At 43.8% G+C, this 19,422-nt stretch overlaps 2 protein-coding genes across 12 annotated transcripts in view; one reads left to right on the top strand and one right to left on the bottom strand.

The window, feature by feature from the left end:
• The first annotated feature begins 801 nt into the window (after positions 1-801).
• Positions 802-5,797, top strand: GRSF1 (G-rich RNA sequence binding factor 1). The gene is made up of 10 exons (XM_015861499.1): positions 802-1,002; positions 1,106-1,253; positions 1,669-1,824; positions 1,973-2,113; positions 2,528-2,657; positions 4,113-4,264; positions 4,435-4,556; positions 4,758-4,893; positions 5,059-5,142; positions 5,669-5,797. The coding sequence occupies exons 1-9, from the start codon at positions 817-819 to the stop codon at positions 5,115-5,117; spliced, it is 1,230 nt and encodes a 409-aa protein (XP_015716985.1). The 5' UTR covers positions 802-816; the 3' UTR covers positions 5,118-5,142; positions 5,669-5,797.
• Positions 5,798-6,105: 308 nt separating this feature from the next.
• RUFY3 (RUN and FYVE domain containing 3) overlaps positions 6,106-19,422 on the bottom strand; it is a 47,110-nt gene continuing 33,793 nt past the window's right edge. For 5 of the 11 annotated variants that reach the window (XM_015861483.2, XM_015861485.2, XM_032444568.1 and 2 more), the window contains 7 exons: positions 18,496-18,593; positions 14,893-15,012; positions 12,970-13,072; positions 11,507-11,598; positions 10,552-10,579; positions 9,405-9,479; positions 6,106-8,533 (listed from right to left, as the gene is read on the bottom strand). In XM_015861483.2, the coding sequence (XP_015716969.1) occupies positions 8,390-8,533; positions 9,405-9,479; positions 10,552-10,579; positions 11,507-11,598; positions 12,970-13,072; positions 14,893-15,012; positions 18,496-18,593 (660 nt within the window). In that variant the 3' untranslated portion in view covers positions 6,106-8,389. Of the gene's footprint in view, positions 8,534-9,404; positions 9,480-10,551; positions 10,580-11,506; positions 11,599-12,969; positions 13,073-14,892; positions 15,013-15,344; positions 17,429-18,495; positions 18,594-19,422 lie in introns of those variants that run through there. The other 6 variants (XM_015861491.2, XM_015861492.2, XM_015861484.2 and 3 more) reach the window with 5 other exon arrangements.

The raw sequence follows: 19,422 nt of genomic DNA, 5'->3' as shown, positions 1-19,422 counted from the left end.
CACTGAAGAGTGAGTAAGAGTAAGTTCTGTTGTCCAAGGGTGATTTTTTTCTCCCGCTCCTACTGACAGAAATTGAAAGGCTCTCCTTCCCCACACCAGCCAAGAAGCCCAGAGATGCCCGGCAGAGCGGTGCCCTCTAAAGGTGACTGGCAAATACTGACAGGCTGTGGCAGTGTGCTGGCTGTCACCGAAGTTGGGATGAAGGTGCATTGGAGGCAAAGGGGTCACCACCCCTAGAGGTGTTCAGGAACTGTGGAGATGTGGCACTGAGGGATGTGGTCAGTGGGCACGGTGGGGATGGGCTGGGAGTTGGACTGGGTGATCTTAGAGGTCTTTTTCAACCTTAATGATTCTGTGATTCCATGGCTCCCCATAAGCCCTGTGTTGCAGACACAGCTGTTGCCCTGCTCTGGACATGCTGTAGGTCCCGATATTTTGTAGCAAGGGGCTACATCTAAACTCAGCACTCGAGGGGCACAGCCTCACCAGGGCTGTGTCCAGATGGGATGCTATTGTCAGGTGAGCATGTCTCTTATCAGGGCAACGTCTGCCCTGCAGGAGTCTGTGAGATGAAATAGTTTATAAAAGCAACAGCTGGAAACAGCGATACCGCTTTGAATATGTTTACAGCTTTAAAACAGACAAAAACCACTGACGGGAAATTAACGTGCCGACAGCACAACAGGCCGATCCCCCCACAGCCCAAAGCCTCAACACCCGCCCCAAAACTCCTCCAGCCGCCGCCTCCCGCCCTCCACTACCGGAGCTTCCTGGGAAGAGGAGGCGGAGCGGCGGTCCCCTCTCCGCCCTCCGATCATGGCAGCCGCCGTGTGTCGTCGCGGCGTGTTCGCGTTGCTGCTGGGCCGCCGGCCGTGGCCTGTGCCGCCCTGCCTGCGCCCGCCGCCCGCCCGCCGCCGCCTCCTCAGCGCCGCCGCCTCCGTCGGTCCGGGAGCGCCGCAGGCCGCGGCCCCGTTCTGCGGCTCCGCGCGCCGCTACAGCCAGGTAGGGGCCTAAGATGGCGGCGGGCCGAGGGGCGCTCAGTTGGAGGCTGCGGGGGGCGGCCGCGGGACTCCCCGCTCCCCCGCTGATGGCTCTCGGTTGGCAGGTTGTCGACTCGCCGACACAGGAAGGGCAGCTCGCGGAGCAGGACCCGGAGCCTCCCAAGGACGAGAATGAGGATTCCGTGTTCCTCATCAGGGCGCATGGCTTCCCCTTCGCCTGCACCAAGAAGGAGATGATGGCCTTCTTTGATAGTAAGGGAGCTGCTTGGCCTCCGTAACGGCTCACTGTGCTGTTACTGAATGTAATGATGGGCTAACAGGTAGTTAACGGGAAGAAAATAATATGAGGGCATGCATCGTCCACTTACACAGCAATGGAAGCTGTGGATCATAGTAATCGTGAAGGCTGGAAATGACCTTTAAGATCACCCAATCTAACCATCTGCCCGCCACCTATATTGCCCGCTAAGCCACGTCTCTAAGAGACACCAGACCCCTTTCTTTGTTAGAAGCACTATGTGTTAGAGCTCAAGGTACAAACTTGATTTTCCCAGCCTACCCGTAAGGACAGGGGGATGCTTTGTTCAGGTTTAGTGTGGGATCAAAAGCTCCCCCGTGCTTGACACAGCTGCACATGTTTCTCTGTCCTGTGTTCCCTGACCTCCAGGCTGTAAGATTCGGAATGGTGAGAATGGCATACACTTCCTCCTAAACAGGGATGGGAGGCGCAGGGGAGATGCCTTGATTGAGCTCGAGTCAAAAGCGGATGTACAGAAAGCACTGGAAAAGAACTTGAGATACATGGGCACGCGTTATGTGAAAGGTGGGTTTGAGCAGCAGAAGTTAAATGGGAAGAAAACACAATGGTGTTTGGTGTGTATGGAGGGGGGAGAAGTGACACCTTAAAGAAGGCTGATGCAGAGTGCTACTTTCTCTGTACCATGAAGAAAAACGTGTTTTGTGCCTTGCAGTTCACGAAATACACGATAAAGATGTAGATGGGTTACTGCAGAGCCTGCGCTATGAGTCGCAAGTCATGAGCGATGGAGTCGTGCTGCTCAGAGGCCTTCCGTTCGACTCCACAGAGGATGACATCGCAGATTTTTTTGCAGGTAAATCAAACTAGTTTCTGCTCTCTGTTGATGAGGTGGTTTGTGCTCTGAGTTCATGTTTAGCTCAGCAGTCCTTCCCCCTAAGTGAGAGCTGAAAGAGCACGTGCAGCCGTGAACACCTTAAATAGCGTCACAAAGTGCAATCCCCCTGCTGTTAGAAGCAACTAAAGCTTTCTCAACCAGCTTTTGGCTGGAAGATCATTGGCTGCCTTTTATTTCCCGTAAGTCTGTGTTAACGTCAATACTTGCAGCACTCAATTTGTATATTTTGGCCAACCTGAAAAGTTATTTAAGCATTGGGAGCTGCTGGATTCATTTGCCCAAACAAGAGGAGTTAAGGAAGAGTTGTCTTTCTAAGCCAGAGCACAAGTTCCTAACAATGTAAATGCCTTTTTCTCCCCATCCTGCTCATAGGTTTGAGGATAACTGACATAACGTTTGTTTATCGGGGAGAAAGAAAAACGGGAGAAGCCTATGTGCAGTTTGAAGCTCCGGAAATGGTAGCTAAAGCCCTACTAAGGCATAAGGAGTACATGGAGAACAGGTAGGTGCTTTGCTGTGGTTTATACAAAGTTCTACCCTCTAAAGCGTGCAGTGTGACTTACAGCTTGCCCGTTAGCTTAATATCAGCTGCTTTGCATGCTATCTCATACTCAGATTTAGTTTTTCTTTGTGTTTGTCCCCCTGCCCTTGTTAAACCACTGCTCTGCAGGTGTACCCAGTGATTCAGTGACCTCACGTACTTTCCTATCTTCCAGGAGGGATTAATTAATTCAGATTTTGCCATTATTATTTTGTTGTTTGTTGTGATGGAACAAGGCTGTAGCTGACTCACCTCCCCAGCTTTGTATACCTAAGTAACTAGCCAAAAAACTATATCCAAAGTTTCCAAAACTGCTGCCAAATTTTCCTTTATCCAGAAGAGTGCATTGTGCTGAGCCCAGCTGCATGGATGCTGAGCTGTGAGCTCAGTCAGGTTGTACGTGAGATTATTTTCCTTACTGTGTCTGCTCCTGTTAGGAGGAGAGGAGATATGGACAGCCACACTCTGCTCTTCTCCATGGCATTATTTCTTCTGTTCTGTGGCAACCTCTGACTAAACACTGAATAGTTAAACCTGAGCGAGGCCCAGCTTGGTACTGTTGCCAGGTCTGAAATGTTGCAGGGTCTGAGTAAGGAGCTCAGGCGTAGGGGGTTAGAGATGTAAGTGCAGTTTTATACTTTCACTAAACTTAGGAATAGGATGTATTTTTCCAGCTGTTTCTTTCTGCAGCATGAGATTTTGCCAGATTCCCATAACGTTGCATTACATCTTGGTGTATTACTCCTGCAACTTTTGTGCACACCTTATTACATTCCATTCTACAAATTTCATAGCAGTAAAATCTTAGGTTTTATAGTATTTAGTATGGCCCTGTGCATCTTGTGTATCTGCTGGCTTCATTAGTCTGCTTGGAATTGAGTTATATATACATATATACATATATTTTAAACTGAGGGTTGGAGAGATTGGGATAGAGCAGTTTGAAGAAGTACACTGGGGGAAAAGAGTCTCCTTTATAAGGCTATTCAAAGGGATGCACGCTACTGCAGGAAAGAGAGAATGATTTTAAGTAGTGCTGTATTTCTGCAGCAAAACATAGCTTGGGCATGTAAGAAAGGGATGTTACTTCTAAAAGAATCCAATGTAACACCATAAACTAAAGATCTTGTCAGAACAAACTGGCCCGCAGTATGTGGGTTTATACATGAGGGGAGCGCCTCTCATTACACATTGAAAAACACTTTCATAGACGCTACTTTGCAATCTAAGTTCTTCAAAACTACTGCTTGCCAGTTAACCCCAAATTGTAACTACACACCATCTGTGGCTCACAGCAAGTATGTGAGCAGAGCTGAGACAGAAAAACATTGTGCACAGTAATGGTGCTTTTTCAAATCTTTGAGTTCTTTGTGGAAGTACAGGGAGTGCCATGTAATTGTTTCCTTGTAATCCTAGATATATAGAAGTATACATAAGTACAAAGCGTGAAATGCAAAGGCATTTGTCTCTTCGCAAGGAGATGATAAGACTGAGAAGAGAGCTTGGATCCACTGCGGAAGAAAGGGAGTTGGATTACAGCAGAGGCTCCAGTGCCGAAAGAGAGAAGGGTGAGTCTAGGATTCTAGCCCTGTGGTGTGTGTGTATGTGTGTGTTCTTTGAGGCACCTTCATTTCACCATTGCTGTCTGCTACTGGGAGCACAACCCTGCCATCTACGGCTTTTGTGTAAAAGAAGTGATAATTGCAGGTGTTAATGATGTTTCTCCTCCCTCCCACAGAAGTGGCTAGCGAAGCAGCAGAAAGCTCTGGGCCTTCTTCACAGTCTGGGAGAATCTTATCACTACGCACAGTCCACGTGAGGGGTTTTCCCACCCAAGTTAGCGCCCGAGACATAGTAGATGTAAGTAGCAGTAAAAGTATGCATCAACTTTAGTTGTTGGCTGTTCATCAACTTCACCCTGAGGGGGAGGGAGTCTTGTGCTTCTCGAGTGCTCAGTCCCCGTGGTTAATGTAGGTTGTGAACAAAACCATGAGGGGTGCATTACTTTTGATTATTCTCACCTCACACACCTTTTGGATCTCTGTTTTTCCTTCTTTTCAGTTTTTTGCTCCTCTGAGGCCCACAAGGATACTCATAGAATACAACTCCGATGGAGTTGCCACAGGCGAAGCTGATGTGCAGTTTGAGAGCTACGATGATGCAGTGGCTGCAATGGCTAAGGAGAAGGGACAGCTGCGTAAGTAAACAGGAAGGGTGTTCCACAACTCCAAGACGTGGATCCCTGGGTACTTTGGCTCTCCTTGTCTAGCTACTGGTAGTGCTCTGTGCAGCAGGAATGTTTGAAAACCAGGCTTCCAAATTGCCCTGTGTGCAAAATACCTTTCCCATATTGCTCCCTTAGAGTTCGGTGCTGTTGAACTATCCCTGAAGGAACAGCCAAAGGCTGCAGGACCCCACTAGTGACAGTGGCAAGATCTCAGATGTGGTGAGTGCACCCTTCTTTTACATTGTTCCTTTCTCATTTTTAGTACACTTGATATTTTGAATTTCAAATAGCATCTGGGCTATTATTTAGAGCGAGTGGCTGAAGCTGATCGTCACAGCTAATCTGAAGTCAGGCATCAAGCCTGGGCACACAGACCTGCACATTCAGATTATGCAGAAACAACTTTGTGTGGTAGAGGGGTAGCAGCACGTTTCTGAGGTGACAGCCAGAGCTGGCAGAGAAGTTGCTGCAGTTCCCAGCCACCACACCACCTCCCCAAAACTCACCCTGGTGCAGCTGAGGCCTGCTGGTCTGTGCCAGAGTGCTTCTTCCACTTGCATTTTCCTCTTCCCCTTGGAGCTGTGTAGTTTTCACCTGTTAGAATTTCTGATATGGCTGCAGTCTCTGGCACAGAAGTAGAGGAGAGGCACTCAGAACAGTTTCTGGCTCCTCTCCTTTCAGAAAAAGATAATCTGCAATGAAGTAGTAATGGTTTCTGTCTTTTTCCCTCCTTCTTTCCTCATAGGTCAAAGCGAACGCAGTCCTGGGGTATGAGAGTTGAGAATCGCTGCTCAATTACGAGGATAAGCTGTATAAAATATCATTTGGATTTCTGTAACAGCATGTAATAAAGCGTGTTAATATGTCATAGAAAGATTGTTTGTCACAGGGGTAGAAAAAGCTGTAATGGAGGAATGGCAAATGCTGTAGGACAAAGCAGTTCTAGTCTTAAACTACACTAACTGATACCACTACAGTGGTACCAAAGTGTTAACAAAACACCAGTGTGGACAGTTAGCAACAAACAAGTGGCCTAAGATCCCAATACACAGAAGGCAGTAGGCAAAGCTTATTCCTTGTCCCTCCTGCTACATATCTTTAATTTCTTTGTTGGCATCTGCTACTGGTTTTGAAATACTTTTATAGCCAAAGCTGAAGGGAAAAACCACTCAGGACCCAGGATCCAGAAGAGAAAGTTTTTATTACTGCATGTGGAACAAAATGAATACCCCCCAGTCCAAATGTCCAGGTGTAAACCCAAAAATCCAGCATTACCACCAGTACATGAGCAAATGTGCCTTGAACTTCTGCAGCACCATGAAGGACAACAACCAGTATTGAAAAGCAGAGCCCTTCACTGAGTCAAAGAAACCAGGAAGGAGTTGTGTGTGAACACAGGCAGCTGACATCATCTTCTCTTGCCTTTCCAAATGCCAGTTTTAATTACAGCAACCAGAGCCCTATTTTGAAAGATTTTCAGATGCCTCTATAAAAGGGTTTGCATACTGTAACTATAAAGGATCTACTCAAGAACCGTCCTGCTTTCTACATAAAGATAATCTCAGCCTTCACTTCAAGCAAGAATCGCAACAGCCACTCCTGCTGAACAGTGTAAAGCTATGTGGAGGTCACAGATAAGCTGTCACTTCAGAGCTGAGAAATTGCTCAGATGTACCAGCATTAAAGTTACTTCACAGTAAGTGCCTGGATTCCAGTTTAATCCTCCAGCACTGAAATTGCCTGGGTCAGACTTTCTCCCGCAGAACAAGTCACTCTGAATTTGGATGCAGGAATTTACAATCTCTTAAGTGTGTACCACTGTGTACACAGAACTAACTAATATGGTATTTTGTGCCTTAGCTATGGCATCTCCCCCTGTGAGATCAGTGTTTGCTCACACTTGAATACCAGGCTTCTCAAATTTCACCACTACTCACAATTTCTTGCCTACTTTAAAGGATAGCAGCAAGGTAACTACCACAAGGGGCAGAAAAAGGAGAACTGAAGCTTGCTCTTCCCCTTTGTTTAGTGCTGTGTCTCTGAAGGGCACTGAGGTGGAGTGCCTGGACAGCTGAATACATTGAAGCCTAAAAAGAACTAGGAAGAACAATTTCTGGGACAAACTAGCACCAACTGTGTGAAAAACCTCAACTCTGATATGCTTTTTAGTGCGGTTCCAGACAGACTAATGAATTCCTCTGAGGAATTAAACTACTCTCCCCTAATAAAATCTGGATAAAGCCTTTGTCACATATAAATACATCCACTTACTATAGTTTACAAAGCATTCTGTGGCCCTAAAGACTGAAGTAGGCTTTTAGTACCAGGTAGACGAAATAAACTGACGTGATGCGTGCATGCTTTATGAGGAAGTCACTGCTGCTTTTTGGAGTAACGTGTCCTTGAAGTCACAGCAACAAAGACTGATGTAGCACTAACTATGAAAACTTTTTAAACCTGTTTTGCATCAGGATATCCTAAAGGTAAAAAGCACTGTTGAGTTCATCTCGCTTTCATTTTGATCCAATGCAAAACCAGTGAAGTACAGCTGTATTACAATCACTTTTTTATGTTCATAAAGGAGAGAGGTGCGAAGATGTGGCCTTAAACCCTCTGTAATGGTGATTTGTAACTAAACCTTGGGGACTCCTATTCCCCCAGACCATCAAGATAGGAGGTTCTATTGCAGCTCTTTGGATTGACCACCATTTTGTGGTCACAAAGTCACAGTGGGAGTCTCCAGTAGGAAGGGTCAGAGATGCCTTTAAACGTTCCTGTGCCATATCAGTGCGGGTCAGTTCTCCAATGTCACACACACCAAAAAAGAAAATTTTAGCCCCCTCCAAAGTCCCTAAATTACAGGATCATTTCACAGCTTTGTTTGACGGTGCCCTCCAGCCTACTGCTGGAGGACTGGGTCAAAGAAGCAGTGTCAGAGAACTTGTGGTGGTGGTGGTGGTGGTATTGTTACCTGGACTCCTGGCACTGAAGGAGCACAGTTATGTCAGATTGTCAAAGACAGCAGGGGAAGGGGAAATGGTATTTCAAGTGCAGCCAGACATGAGGATTAGAAAACGCTCCCATTTTGCTTTTAGTGAGCCAATGCTTAGCAGCAGCATGCCCTCACGTGACACGCTCCTGACTTGTACACGCAGACACATGGCTCTTTCCTGGGTGGGGGCTCTTGTCGCAGCATCCCGAGGCTGTGCGTGATCACACCTTACGGCCACTTGGTGTGACATTCCTCAAGCAGTCCTCAGCACAAGCCCAGGTCAGAGATCTGGCAGATTTTTGTACAGGGAGGGCTCGGGCTGTTCTGTTTACAGTCTTCTGACTAAAACACCATAAAGCTGCTTTCCCCCTTCAAAGAACACAGGTAAGAGTCTTCAAATTCCCCTTGAACAACACCAGAGAGGATCACCTGCTACAACAACTGTTATGGTCTCACCACACTGCAGCCTGCCTCCTACAAGGGACTGGTGGAATACTGCTGGATGAGTTGCTTGTGACAGGGATTGCAGACACGCTCTGGGTTAATACTGGACGGGAGGGGCAGCTCATTTGCTGAACAGGCTTCACAGAAGATACCACCGCAGTTCTTGCAGATATTCTGGAGGAAGAGGGAAGAAAAATTATAGGATGCTAAAGACACAAGCAATGAAAAGAAACCTGAGTCTTCTCTCAATAACCTTCAGTTCACTCAAATCCTCTCCTAGACTAGAGGAAGATGCCCTCTCTGAAGACCAGAAACTTGTCCTTGTGCTCAGGACTAGGTTACCATGGAGCTCATTATGTCAAGGATTAGGTGAAGACTTGCAGTGAAGTAGGTAAGAGTTACCAAAAATGAAGCATTCAAGTTTTAATTGCTTCAGTCCAGCTGCATCTAGAGCATGTTGTCGCAAGTGATGCACATTTATTTTATAGCCATATAAACATACCAGACAGACCAGTTACTATTCTGAAAGCTCCCTGGCCAGCAGACCTTGCTGTGCTCCATTGCTTCCCCCTAGATATTTCCAAGGGCTATTTGGAAACATGGTACTGGTCCATCTCTAACCAAGAACAGAGGCCAGAAGCTGGCCTTGCTTGCACCACCTGGAAGGACCAGTCTGTTCCCAGCTTCCCAGCAAAGCCCTCTGGTTCAAGCCTTGGTAGGTTGGGTAAACTGGGGAAAATACAACCAAATGACACCTGTTTGCTCATCTCTGAAGCATGAAACAACAGCGAGACCAGAATGTCCATCACACTGATAGCAGTTTTTAAGAGTGCCTTGACAAAGTGAGTATCTAGGAGTGCCTTTACAAACCGCTCCTCAGCATTAATGAAGGAAAGTGAAGCAGCAAGTCTTAACAATCCTTGCTTCTAATCAATCTCAGAGACCACCTGGGAAAACACCTTGACCATCTCATTAAAAATGTAAATAAGAGGAAATGCACATTCACCACACAACTGAGATGACAACGTTAAGTCCTTGGAGTTACCTTTTTCTTGCCTCGGCTGCTTTCTTCCTGGCAGAGCTGGCAGATCTGAGCATTTCCAGGTCCTGATGGCTGTTCCTAAACCCACAATAAAAGCCAAGGCATTCTGATTTACTTGCCTGCTTTCCGTGGCTCTGGTAGCAAAGCTCTCTGGCTGATCCTTGTTTTATAACAGGGATGAATATTTCACATTGTTTTGTTTTTACACAACACACCAGGAAGCCACACAGGACTAACACATTTATTTGCAGGACAGCTGCACTAGCTAAAATCTAAAGGGTATCTGTAATAGTGATATTACCTTTTGCTGTCTCAGTAAGTCACTTAGAGGTAACCAAAATCAACTAAGAGGCAGGAATCCTAAAAAGTCACCCTCTGCTCCTCAGCAACTGCACTCAGCCCAGCTGGCAAAGCAGAGTTCCAAGGGTGGACCACAAAGCATGGTATGGCTCTACAAGCCAAGGAGCATGTAACTTTGTTTGCAGGCCTACACAGAGACTGCTGGCCCAGCAGCAAGGGGGGGGACACAACGTATCTCTTTTCATCAGGAATAATTGGTGACAGAGGTAGAAATTCCTGGTAGATGGGACTAAACGTGCATTGCAGCATCCTGTTGAGAGTTGGTGGCTCTAGCTGGGCTTTGCCAGGCTCCCAGGGGAAAAAGAACTCACTTGGGTCAACTTGACATACACAGAAGCAACCAACCAAACACAAATAGCCCTTCCCTGTAGCCTCTACAGGAACCTGCCTAACCCAGACCAAGGATGTTACACATTGCCATTTTCACACAATACTAAATGATGCCTTCCTTATTCTTTTTCAAGATGCTAACACAGAAAAGGCATGGGGCAAAAGAATTACAAAAAAGATTTAAACTTACTTTAAAAATAACATACTTTTGTTGAGGGAATGTAACAGACTCACATGAATGCAGTGCTGACAACTAAAAGCCCTTCTACTGAGGTAAGCAGCACTTTTCCGCTAGAGATCCATCCACGTTGCTGCTACACACTCTATGGACATAAATCTTAATGAAGGCAAAACCTGAAGGACAAACGTCAGGGCATTTGCAGCAGGGAAGACACTGCAGTGACCCAGGAGCTCCCTCAGCACACTCTAGTATTTGAATGCAAGAAAAGGCATCACCAACCTGTTCCTCCTGGGTGCTACTCTGTGACCTACAAGAGAAAAACATCATTAGTTTGAGTCAGTGCATCAATCACACTGCTACTGAGGAGAAAAACATGGGGACTATCAGAAGGCTCTTCATCCTTTTATTAAAATCCTACCTGCACTGATTTATGGTTCTATTTCTTCAAAACCACGCTGCCAAGCCTGCTCACACAAGAGAGCTGAAGCACCTATAAGCTTCATCAAACAGGAAAGCAAAGTGGCAGCAGTGACTGGTGCTGCAGAAGGAATATTACCAGCTGAGTCAAGCAGCGCACTCCCAGCTAAATAGAAATGCTTGTAAAATGACTTCAGAAGAGCAGAAAAAGGGGAAGCATGAAGGAGGAAAAAGCAGTTTAGACAGCACACACAGTTACGAAGTAGCTTTAAAGTTATGATTGATGCCCTAGATCTGGGAACAGGCAATGGCTGTGTTCTGTTACGAAGTCTTCCAGGAAAATGGGCAGATCAGTGTTCATAGCTTACACACTGTGAAACAGGTGCAAAAAGCTGGAAGGTTTTTAATAGCCAAATAAAAAGACCTGAATGCTATTTTTAAAGACAATACCTTTCCGATCACCTTTTTATTGGCATTCAGCACACTGTCAGAGTGCTGGATGTTGCCACTGACATTGAGAGCAGTACAAAAAGGCTGCTGCTGTCTCTAAGCAACAGCCTCATTAGAGAGCTCTTCTTTATTTGTCTTTAAACCTATCTCCACATTCAAAAAACAAATCTTCAGCTTAACTTCCAAACGCTAAAAAAATCCTATCACAACAATCTGAAAATGTAGAGTGATTTTAACAATGGGGCAGGAGGCTGAAATGCTTTCTTAGCCAGAGAAATCATGCTATCCTGAAGTTCCCATCCAGAAACAAAGAAATCAGAGAAGAGGGAGCAAGAATCATAAAAATGAAGACAAAAATGAGATGTACTTTCTTCCATACTTGTGTGGCATGACACTGTTTTCCTCTTTCGGGGGCTGCCTCAGTTTGGTGTTGTCATCTTGGATTTTGATCTTCCCATCCTGCCAAAAAGGATTTATCAGTCAGTCAAACCACATTAGCATGTTATCAAAGAGTTCACCTTTGCCACAATGCTGACACTGCAAAGGGAGACTATGCTTTTGCACTTGGAGAACACTGATCTCACTGCCCCCCCCTTGGCATGGGCACACAGAAGCATGACAACACCAATCTGCCCAAGATCAGCTCTCTATGCTTTTATATTTGCTATGAAGAAAAGTTGGTTTCAAGTTTTACAGCTGGACTCTTAATCTTTTACCAGAAGAGAAGAAACTTCAGTCACTTTTTAAAAATTATTACTTTGCATAGACTGATCAGGGCAACAAACCCTCTCAGCCACGAAAGAAAAATCTTCCACTCCACTCTCTAGCAAAGAACTGGGTCATAGACTGAGTTAGGCAGGTACTTAAGAGCACTTGGAAACACCACTGCATCAAAAACAGTCTGCAGCCTACACAGCAAGCGCTGGCAGTTACCCATGCATACACAGCTCTGGTAGCAGAGAAAAGCAGCTCCTTATCATGATGTGTAAGTAACTTCACTGAGCACTGGGTGGGGAAAAGAGAAAAAAGAAATGAACACAGAAGGGAACAGTTAAAGCAGCCCAGAGGAGTCCAGTAATGGCAACTCTCAAGTGCTGCAACCTACATGTGAATTACGGAAACCACCCCTACTATTTCACAGTTCTCAAATTTATGAGCATTTCTCTCCTAAACAACTGCCAGTTCCCAGCAAAAGAGCCTCTTTCGGTTTACAGAAAAAGCTGGAGGGCAGATTTTCACTTTCAGGGGCAAATGACTTCTAAAAAGGGAGTTTCACTTGGGGACTATCGGTTTCACTCTTGAGATTACCACTTCATTTTCTTTCTTTTTTAAACAAAGAAAAACACACTGAATGTGCTAAAGCATTAAAAGCACCGCAAGTGACTTGTGATGATTGTGTTTTCCAAATTGCATTGCTTTTCCAGGAGAATTTCCCTTTCTGTGATGCAAAAATAGCAAGAGAGCAAGCTTGCTTTCCATTACATGTAATGCTTAATCATCTCTCCTGCTGCGTTATGCTCAGCTTTATTAAACTACTGGAGGAAGTTACTACCACAGTCAAGATCTGGTCAGGTACCCAGCCTGAATGAGGAAATCTGTTCTGCAGTTCAGTGCAATGCTTACCAGCTTTTATTTATTTATTTTCCCTGAAGCTCAACCAAGTGACTGCTTGGCATGCGCAAAAAATGTTCCAAAACTCATCTTGTTCTGACACATTAACAACACGTGTTTAATATCTAGTAAAGCTCAGGAAGAGAGACAAAACAAAGTGAAACCAGAAGCAAACTATAAACCAACAAGAAAAGAAAGAAAAAAAAAAAGACATCTTACTGGTTTTAACCAATTCTTCATGCCTTTTTTGTTTCCTGGGCTGCTCTGGTGACTGTGTGACCATTTCTCTCTTTCCCGCTTCAGTTCGAGTTCAAGGTGGCTCCTGTAATATCAAGTGAATAAAGTTAATAACGCTCAACATCAAGAGCCACTACATTATTAAAACTATTTAACCTTCTCTTAACCCCAAGGCAATTGAAGCCACATTCTAGAGCTAAACAACTACATTTTCTGAAGTCCCTACCAGTGAAGTGAACAGAAATGCCACAGCTACTGTAGGGAACAGCCCCTGCTCCAAAATCAAAGGCTTGGAACTGGTAAATGTACTGGCAAGGCTCGCACCATAAAAGATTCAGAATCCTCATTTTCATTAAGTACAAATGCATCTCTCCATTATTAACCTCATTACTCTCAATACTGCTCCAACAGACTTTTAAATAACTCATTTGACTGCAGCCTCATTAACTACATGGCCTAACTGAAGTGAGCAGAGCTGGAGGAAACTTAAATCCAGAAACGAGGCCTTCTCCACATGGGCATTCAAAAACAAACCAACCAGGGGATAAGTCGCGTATAATCTGATTAAAAACAACCTAAAACACACAAAGCCTCATTTCATCTTAGAAGGACACAACTCAAGCAGCACTACTCACCACCGTCTGTCAACTCAGTGCGTTAGACTCTCACTTAAAGTAACAGCCCCAGTAAAGGAGGCACCGCTATTTTCATGCTGCCACTTCAATTTAGAATAAGGAAGACAGTTATCAGAAAAAAACTGAACTGATGCAAAAAACACACTGCTTTGAAAACATCCTCCCCAGACAGCCACACTAATTCAGTAAAACTGACTTAATGCTAGATGCACGTGTAGATAAAATGCATTCCCCACCCACAAACAGCGCTATCGCTAAGCTCACCCACGCACACCAGGGATGTGGAACAGATTTCTGATAAAAGCCATTTGCTGGCTCTGCGGGTGGCCTCTGTAGCTTTTGGAAATAGAAGACAGAAGCAGCCGTGCCAGGATGTGAGAACAAAAAAATAGAAGAAAGCATCCAATAACTCATCCACACTGTTCACTTCAGCAACCTTGCTGCAGAACTGAGGGTATCTGATGTCTGGAGATAAAGAAGTGCTCTGCCACTTTAAGATGAGAGGATTCCTCCATTTTCCCAACACTCCTAAAGTGATGACACTGCAGGTGAAGATTGACAATTCTTGCTAGGATCCCTGCATTTCACTCCTACCTTTTTAGCTGGCATTGCTTCCCTTCTTCCTTAACTCTTACACGTTGGCTTTAGGCAAACACTTCTTTGAGCTACATCCTTGATGATGAGCAGCCAACAAAACATCTGCTTCAGGTTCAAGGTTACATTATTACAGTGAGAATAATTACAGCAATGCTAGGCTTGTATGGCAGTCAGAGGCCTTACTGTGCTCCAAAGCACATATCCAGACAACTTGAGATCCCTAGAGCAAGTTAACTTGCAACAGCACCTCCAGGCACATGAAGAATCAACCAAGCTTCCCAAACAGGTTTTGAAGCTTGTGGTGATCTCCATCCTTCTGCATCTCTAGCATTGTCATTTCCCAAATAAATGGTTATGGGCAGATACCCAAATATCCATGGCAAATTTTATGTTTGAAAGGAACACCTTGACATTTTATTTCTCCCATACAATCTGTACCTTTGCTTGTGGCTTTTACTGACCATTCAGTTCTTTCATGTTTTCTCAAGTTTCAACTTCAAAAGACTTGCTACCTCACAAAGCATCCTAACCTCCCTAGCGTTAACACCATCCGGCACCTAAAATGCCACTCATCTCTTTCCAGCCCTTTCCTCCTTTTGGGATCAACCCGCCCACTTTCTTCTAGACACAGGAAGAACAGCCCAGAAAATTAATGAGAAAAAGATCTCTTCACCGCTGCTTGGAGAGCTCTTCCACTTCTATCTGGAGGCTGTTGATTTTGTCCCCAAACTCCTGCTTGAAGAGACGGTTGTCCTGCTGTGCCAACTGACGGTCTTTCTCCGCCTGCCGCAATCTGGATTTGAGCCACATGAACTTGTGATAAAAAACAAAAGCCATGGTGGGGAGGAAGACCGACTTTAACCAACAAATAAAAAAACCCAGTGAAAAGGTAAAGCCAAAAAAGAAAAAAAAAAAGATAAGAAAAAATAGGGGATGGTAAAAACAATGGGAAGGAGGAAAATATTTTAAAGAAAAGTAACATGTAGGTGAACCAGGCAGAAGCTCTGATTTTCAATTTTTTTTCTTTTTTTTTTTTTATTCTATTACTACAGTTTACAGCCATTAGATGAAAAACAGAAAACATCACTTTTATCCAGATTCAAAGCAAACCTCAAGTACACAAAATTTTAAGTCAAATTTGATTTTAATGTACGTTACATCTCAGCTTTACACATGTAGCTGGAACTTGCAACATAGGTTAGCTACTATATTTAGAATTAGTGCATCTTCCTGGTCTCTTCCCCTGACTGTCACGCTGACTCAAGTGCCTGGGCATTAAGACACCAAAGCTTCTCTGCTTTGGGCCTGACGTCAAACTGTCAGATGCTTAATTCTGTCTTATTTTAGCATTGTTGTGACAGCAAACAAAATGAGCCCAAACCCCAATTTCTGCAGTAGAAATGTGAGGAGAATGGCAGAGGTGTTAACTGTTCTAACTAGCTGTTTGGATACCTTGATGAATGCTTTCGCCTTTCTTCCACCCACCCCCCCCAAATAGTTAAAACGCATTTCTAGTGAAAGATTGCAGAAGGTTAACTCTATACTCTCAAGCATGAGACTTGGGCATCACTAGAAGATTTAAATCCAGTCTCCAAGTCTGCTCATGTGCAGGAGTCCATTAAACAAGCTAAGCAGTGGAACACGCTTGTGCGTAGGAGGGCTAGGCTGAGCCTCATAGATTTGTAAATGTATCTAGTGAGAATTAGTAGATATTTTTTCCCAGTTGTATTTCAGTCACATCTGCCTTCTGCTGCCCCCAAAAATCACAATCCAACAGGATAAATGGGGAACTGGCACCAAATGATTTCTGTAAGCGTCTCATCTGAGCAAAAAAAACCTCTTGATTTTACTCAGAAAAACCCCAAAGAGTAAAAAAACAAAAAACTCTGGGAGCATTGAGCATCTCTAATGTAAAGCCTGTAAGAGCCCAGCACCTTGAGCTTCTGTGGCCACAGGGAAGAGGACATTAATTTATAATTGGTCACACTACAGTTGCTTAACGTTTTGCACTGGGGGTGTTACAATGACAACTACTTTTCCAATTCAGAGATGTTTCCAAGGTTCGGTTGTTCTTTCACCTTTCATCAGCAAATTCCATATTTGTATCGAGCAGTAGAAATGTAGAAGCAAAAGTATAATAGTAAAAGGCAACTCTTCCTTTTAAACCACTAACTACTCAGATAAGGAGCGGTCAAGTACCAAATTACCATTTCCACTCCCCACCACTGCACTTTGTTTGTTTCTTTCTTTTAAACACTAGAGTATAAAGACCAGATTTTGTTGTTGTTGTAAAACATGTAACTCCCGTTCTAGGAAGAGGAGAGACCTATCAAAACATCTCTCCTCAGCTTCCTTCAGTAAGGAAGAACAGCAACATATGCCTAGAGGGATTCATGGCAGAGGTAGAAGGCAATGCAAAGATAAGGAGGTTTTCACTGAACTTACCACTCTATTATGTTACTCTAAGACACCTAACTACTAATTCTGGACACATGAATTTTAAAGGAATAAGGATAAGCCCCCGTCACCCTCCCCCCCACCAAGTCACTAAGGCAAAATCGTTGCAAGCAGTCTTGGTTACAAGAGGGCTGGTCTTCATGATGATGAGCTACTGAGCTGTGCCCATCCATCTTAAGACTTGGGGCTGAGCCCACAAAACAGAAGAGAATGGGTAACGGCTTGGGGTACGCACACAACTACTTTCAACAACTTCCAGGGATGCATTTGCTCCTCTAATTCACAAAAAGGGTAACACAGAAAACTAGTTGACTTTCCAGAGCTGGCCAATGCAATACTGGCTTGACCAACGCACCTAGTATCCATACACGTTGAAGACTTGTGCTGCTGTATATGGCATGCATCACCAGGATGTACAGAGCCACATTCCTTATGCTTTTCTGGTGTTTGTTGGCCAACTCGTTGGTATTTTAAACACAGTTTAAATGGCAAAGTTAGGGATTTTTATATCCAACTAAATCTCTGAAGAAAAACTCACTAGTTTTAAAAATTCAGCAAAATCCAAATCAACTTTAGATGACAATTAACATTTTAACAGTTGATCTTAGCAATTCTAAAGTTCTCCCCTCCTAAGTGAGTTCTGATGTCAGAGCCGTGAGGTGACCAGACACAAAAATGTCTAATGATGCTTCTGGATCAGTTTGTTTGCTGCACTGTTTAAGGTTTTTGCCTGTTTCACCAAATCCTTTTCACTGTATAAGTAAGTTAGAATGAGGATGAAGAGGAAATGGAAAAAAATAAGAACAGCAAGAGAAAAAGAGCACATCAATTATCTGAGAAGATATAACAGATTATAAAATACAAATTTTCTACAAACAAACTTTCCTATGTCATTAAGAATCATTCAAAACACAAACTTTAAAAAGAGAACATTTACTTAACAAGTAGTTTAATGCACTAAATTAATTTCAGACCCCTCCTGCTGAGACATAAGCCTTCCCTTGGTTTGGCTCGGAGCTACAACTACAGCCAAGGCAGTTCACAGAGATGGAAGTCTGTGGCCCAACAATAAAAAAGGGGAAAAGGAGCTCTGCTCTTCAAATCAGTTCAACTTCAATGCTGAGGCCATCCAAATTATATGACATGGTAACACCAAAGCAGCAGAGCCATTAGTATGGGACTTGTCTCAGACCAAATGGATGTTATATCCACAGGATATTTTTTAGCAGATTCTGTAATCAGCCTGTTCCTTGACTGACTTTCATGTGAGATTATTTTCCCCCCCAAGCATATCTTCCTCAGAAACTACAGGGAACTGATTATTTGTCTGCTCTTAAAACACATGGTTCAAAATTTGGGGTACTTCTTTTCAATACAGTACCAGAAAGATCTGGAATAATCACGCATCTCCAAGATGGATTTCTGTTGTACCTTTCTCCCCCGTGCTCCCACTGCAATAGTGCCATCAATAGTCAAGCACTACTTTACATGCTTAGCAGCGTGCTCACTATCAGAGACAGTAATTGACTTATAATGACTGACTAACTTACAAATACACAGCTGACAGACAAATCAAGCTGCTATGTTAATTACTGTCTTAGTAGAATATTCCTTTTTTAATGGAAGCTCTCCTGAAAATGCAAAACATTTCACATCGTGTCTCTAAATTATTGCTCAGACTGAATCCTGCTCTCTTCACGTTGCTGTTTAGTAGTGGCTTAGCAGTGCACTAAGGCTCTCACCTGGTCTATGGAATTTAGTGGGACACTATCACTAGCACAAACACAATTATCATAATTGCAGAAGTTTCATTTTTTACCTTTGTTCAAGCTGTTTGATGGTAGCAGCCATCTGATTTGTTTTTTCTTCCAAACGGCTGTTCAGTTCACTCTTCTGTTTCACTCCCATGTCTGAACTCTACAAAAAGTAGCGATGGGTTTATTGTAAGTATCGGTAAAACCAAAATAAACAAGAACAAATCATGTGGCAAATGACAAGAAATAGACAGAAGCCATCAAGACAGAAGGTGCTCAGAAAGCAAATGCCAGGTCAATATGGCAAGGCCAAACATCCTGCCCTACAGGTGCAGGCTACATCTGGACCTCACAGAATGTCAATATTATAATCAGTTCTGTTTCCAGTAAGTGGTGGTAGTGCAGTAACTGTTAATGACCCTACAATGTTTTGCACAGAACAACTGGCTGAAGGAGCACAGAGACCATGTTTTCCTGTTCTATAATCTATTTTATGATTTGTTTCTGTGCACTGTGTGCTACTCTGTGTCCTAAAGAGTCTGCTTTAGTCATTATGTAGTAATGTATGTAACGACAACATAAACATTTCAAATAAGGTAGTAATGGCTCATTGTTTACATTATAAAAAACAGAAGATGTTTTCCTCACTGAAACATGCACATTTCTGAATTATTATCAGTCTTTCTTCACAACAAACAGTATTTTCTTTGAGCTCCCCAATAGGGACAATTGCTTAAAATGATACAGCTTTCTGTTTTGCCCCTCAGTAGTTCATACCCTCCTTACCAAAATTTAACAGTACCACTAGGATTACAGAGAACATCCATAGTCTAGAAAGCAGCCTGAACCAAATCCCATGATTCCTGCTGCTGAAATACTTCGCTTAACCCTGGACAAAAGAGCCTGTAGGCTCTAAAAGTGAACATTTGCACTAACAAAGAAGTAGAAGAAGATCACCCCAGAGGACTGGCAAAACAAAGATTGGTTTTCTG

This window comes from Coturnix japonica, chromosome 4, assembly GCF_001577835.2.
Source record: "Coturnix japonica isolate 7356 chromosome 4, Coturnix japonica 2.1, whole genome shotgun sequence".
NCBI lineage: Eukaryota > Metazoa > Chordata > Aves > Galliformes > Phasianidae > Coturnix > Coturnix japonica.
This window is presented reverse-complemented; position numbering and strand designations above follow the sequence as displayed.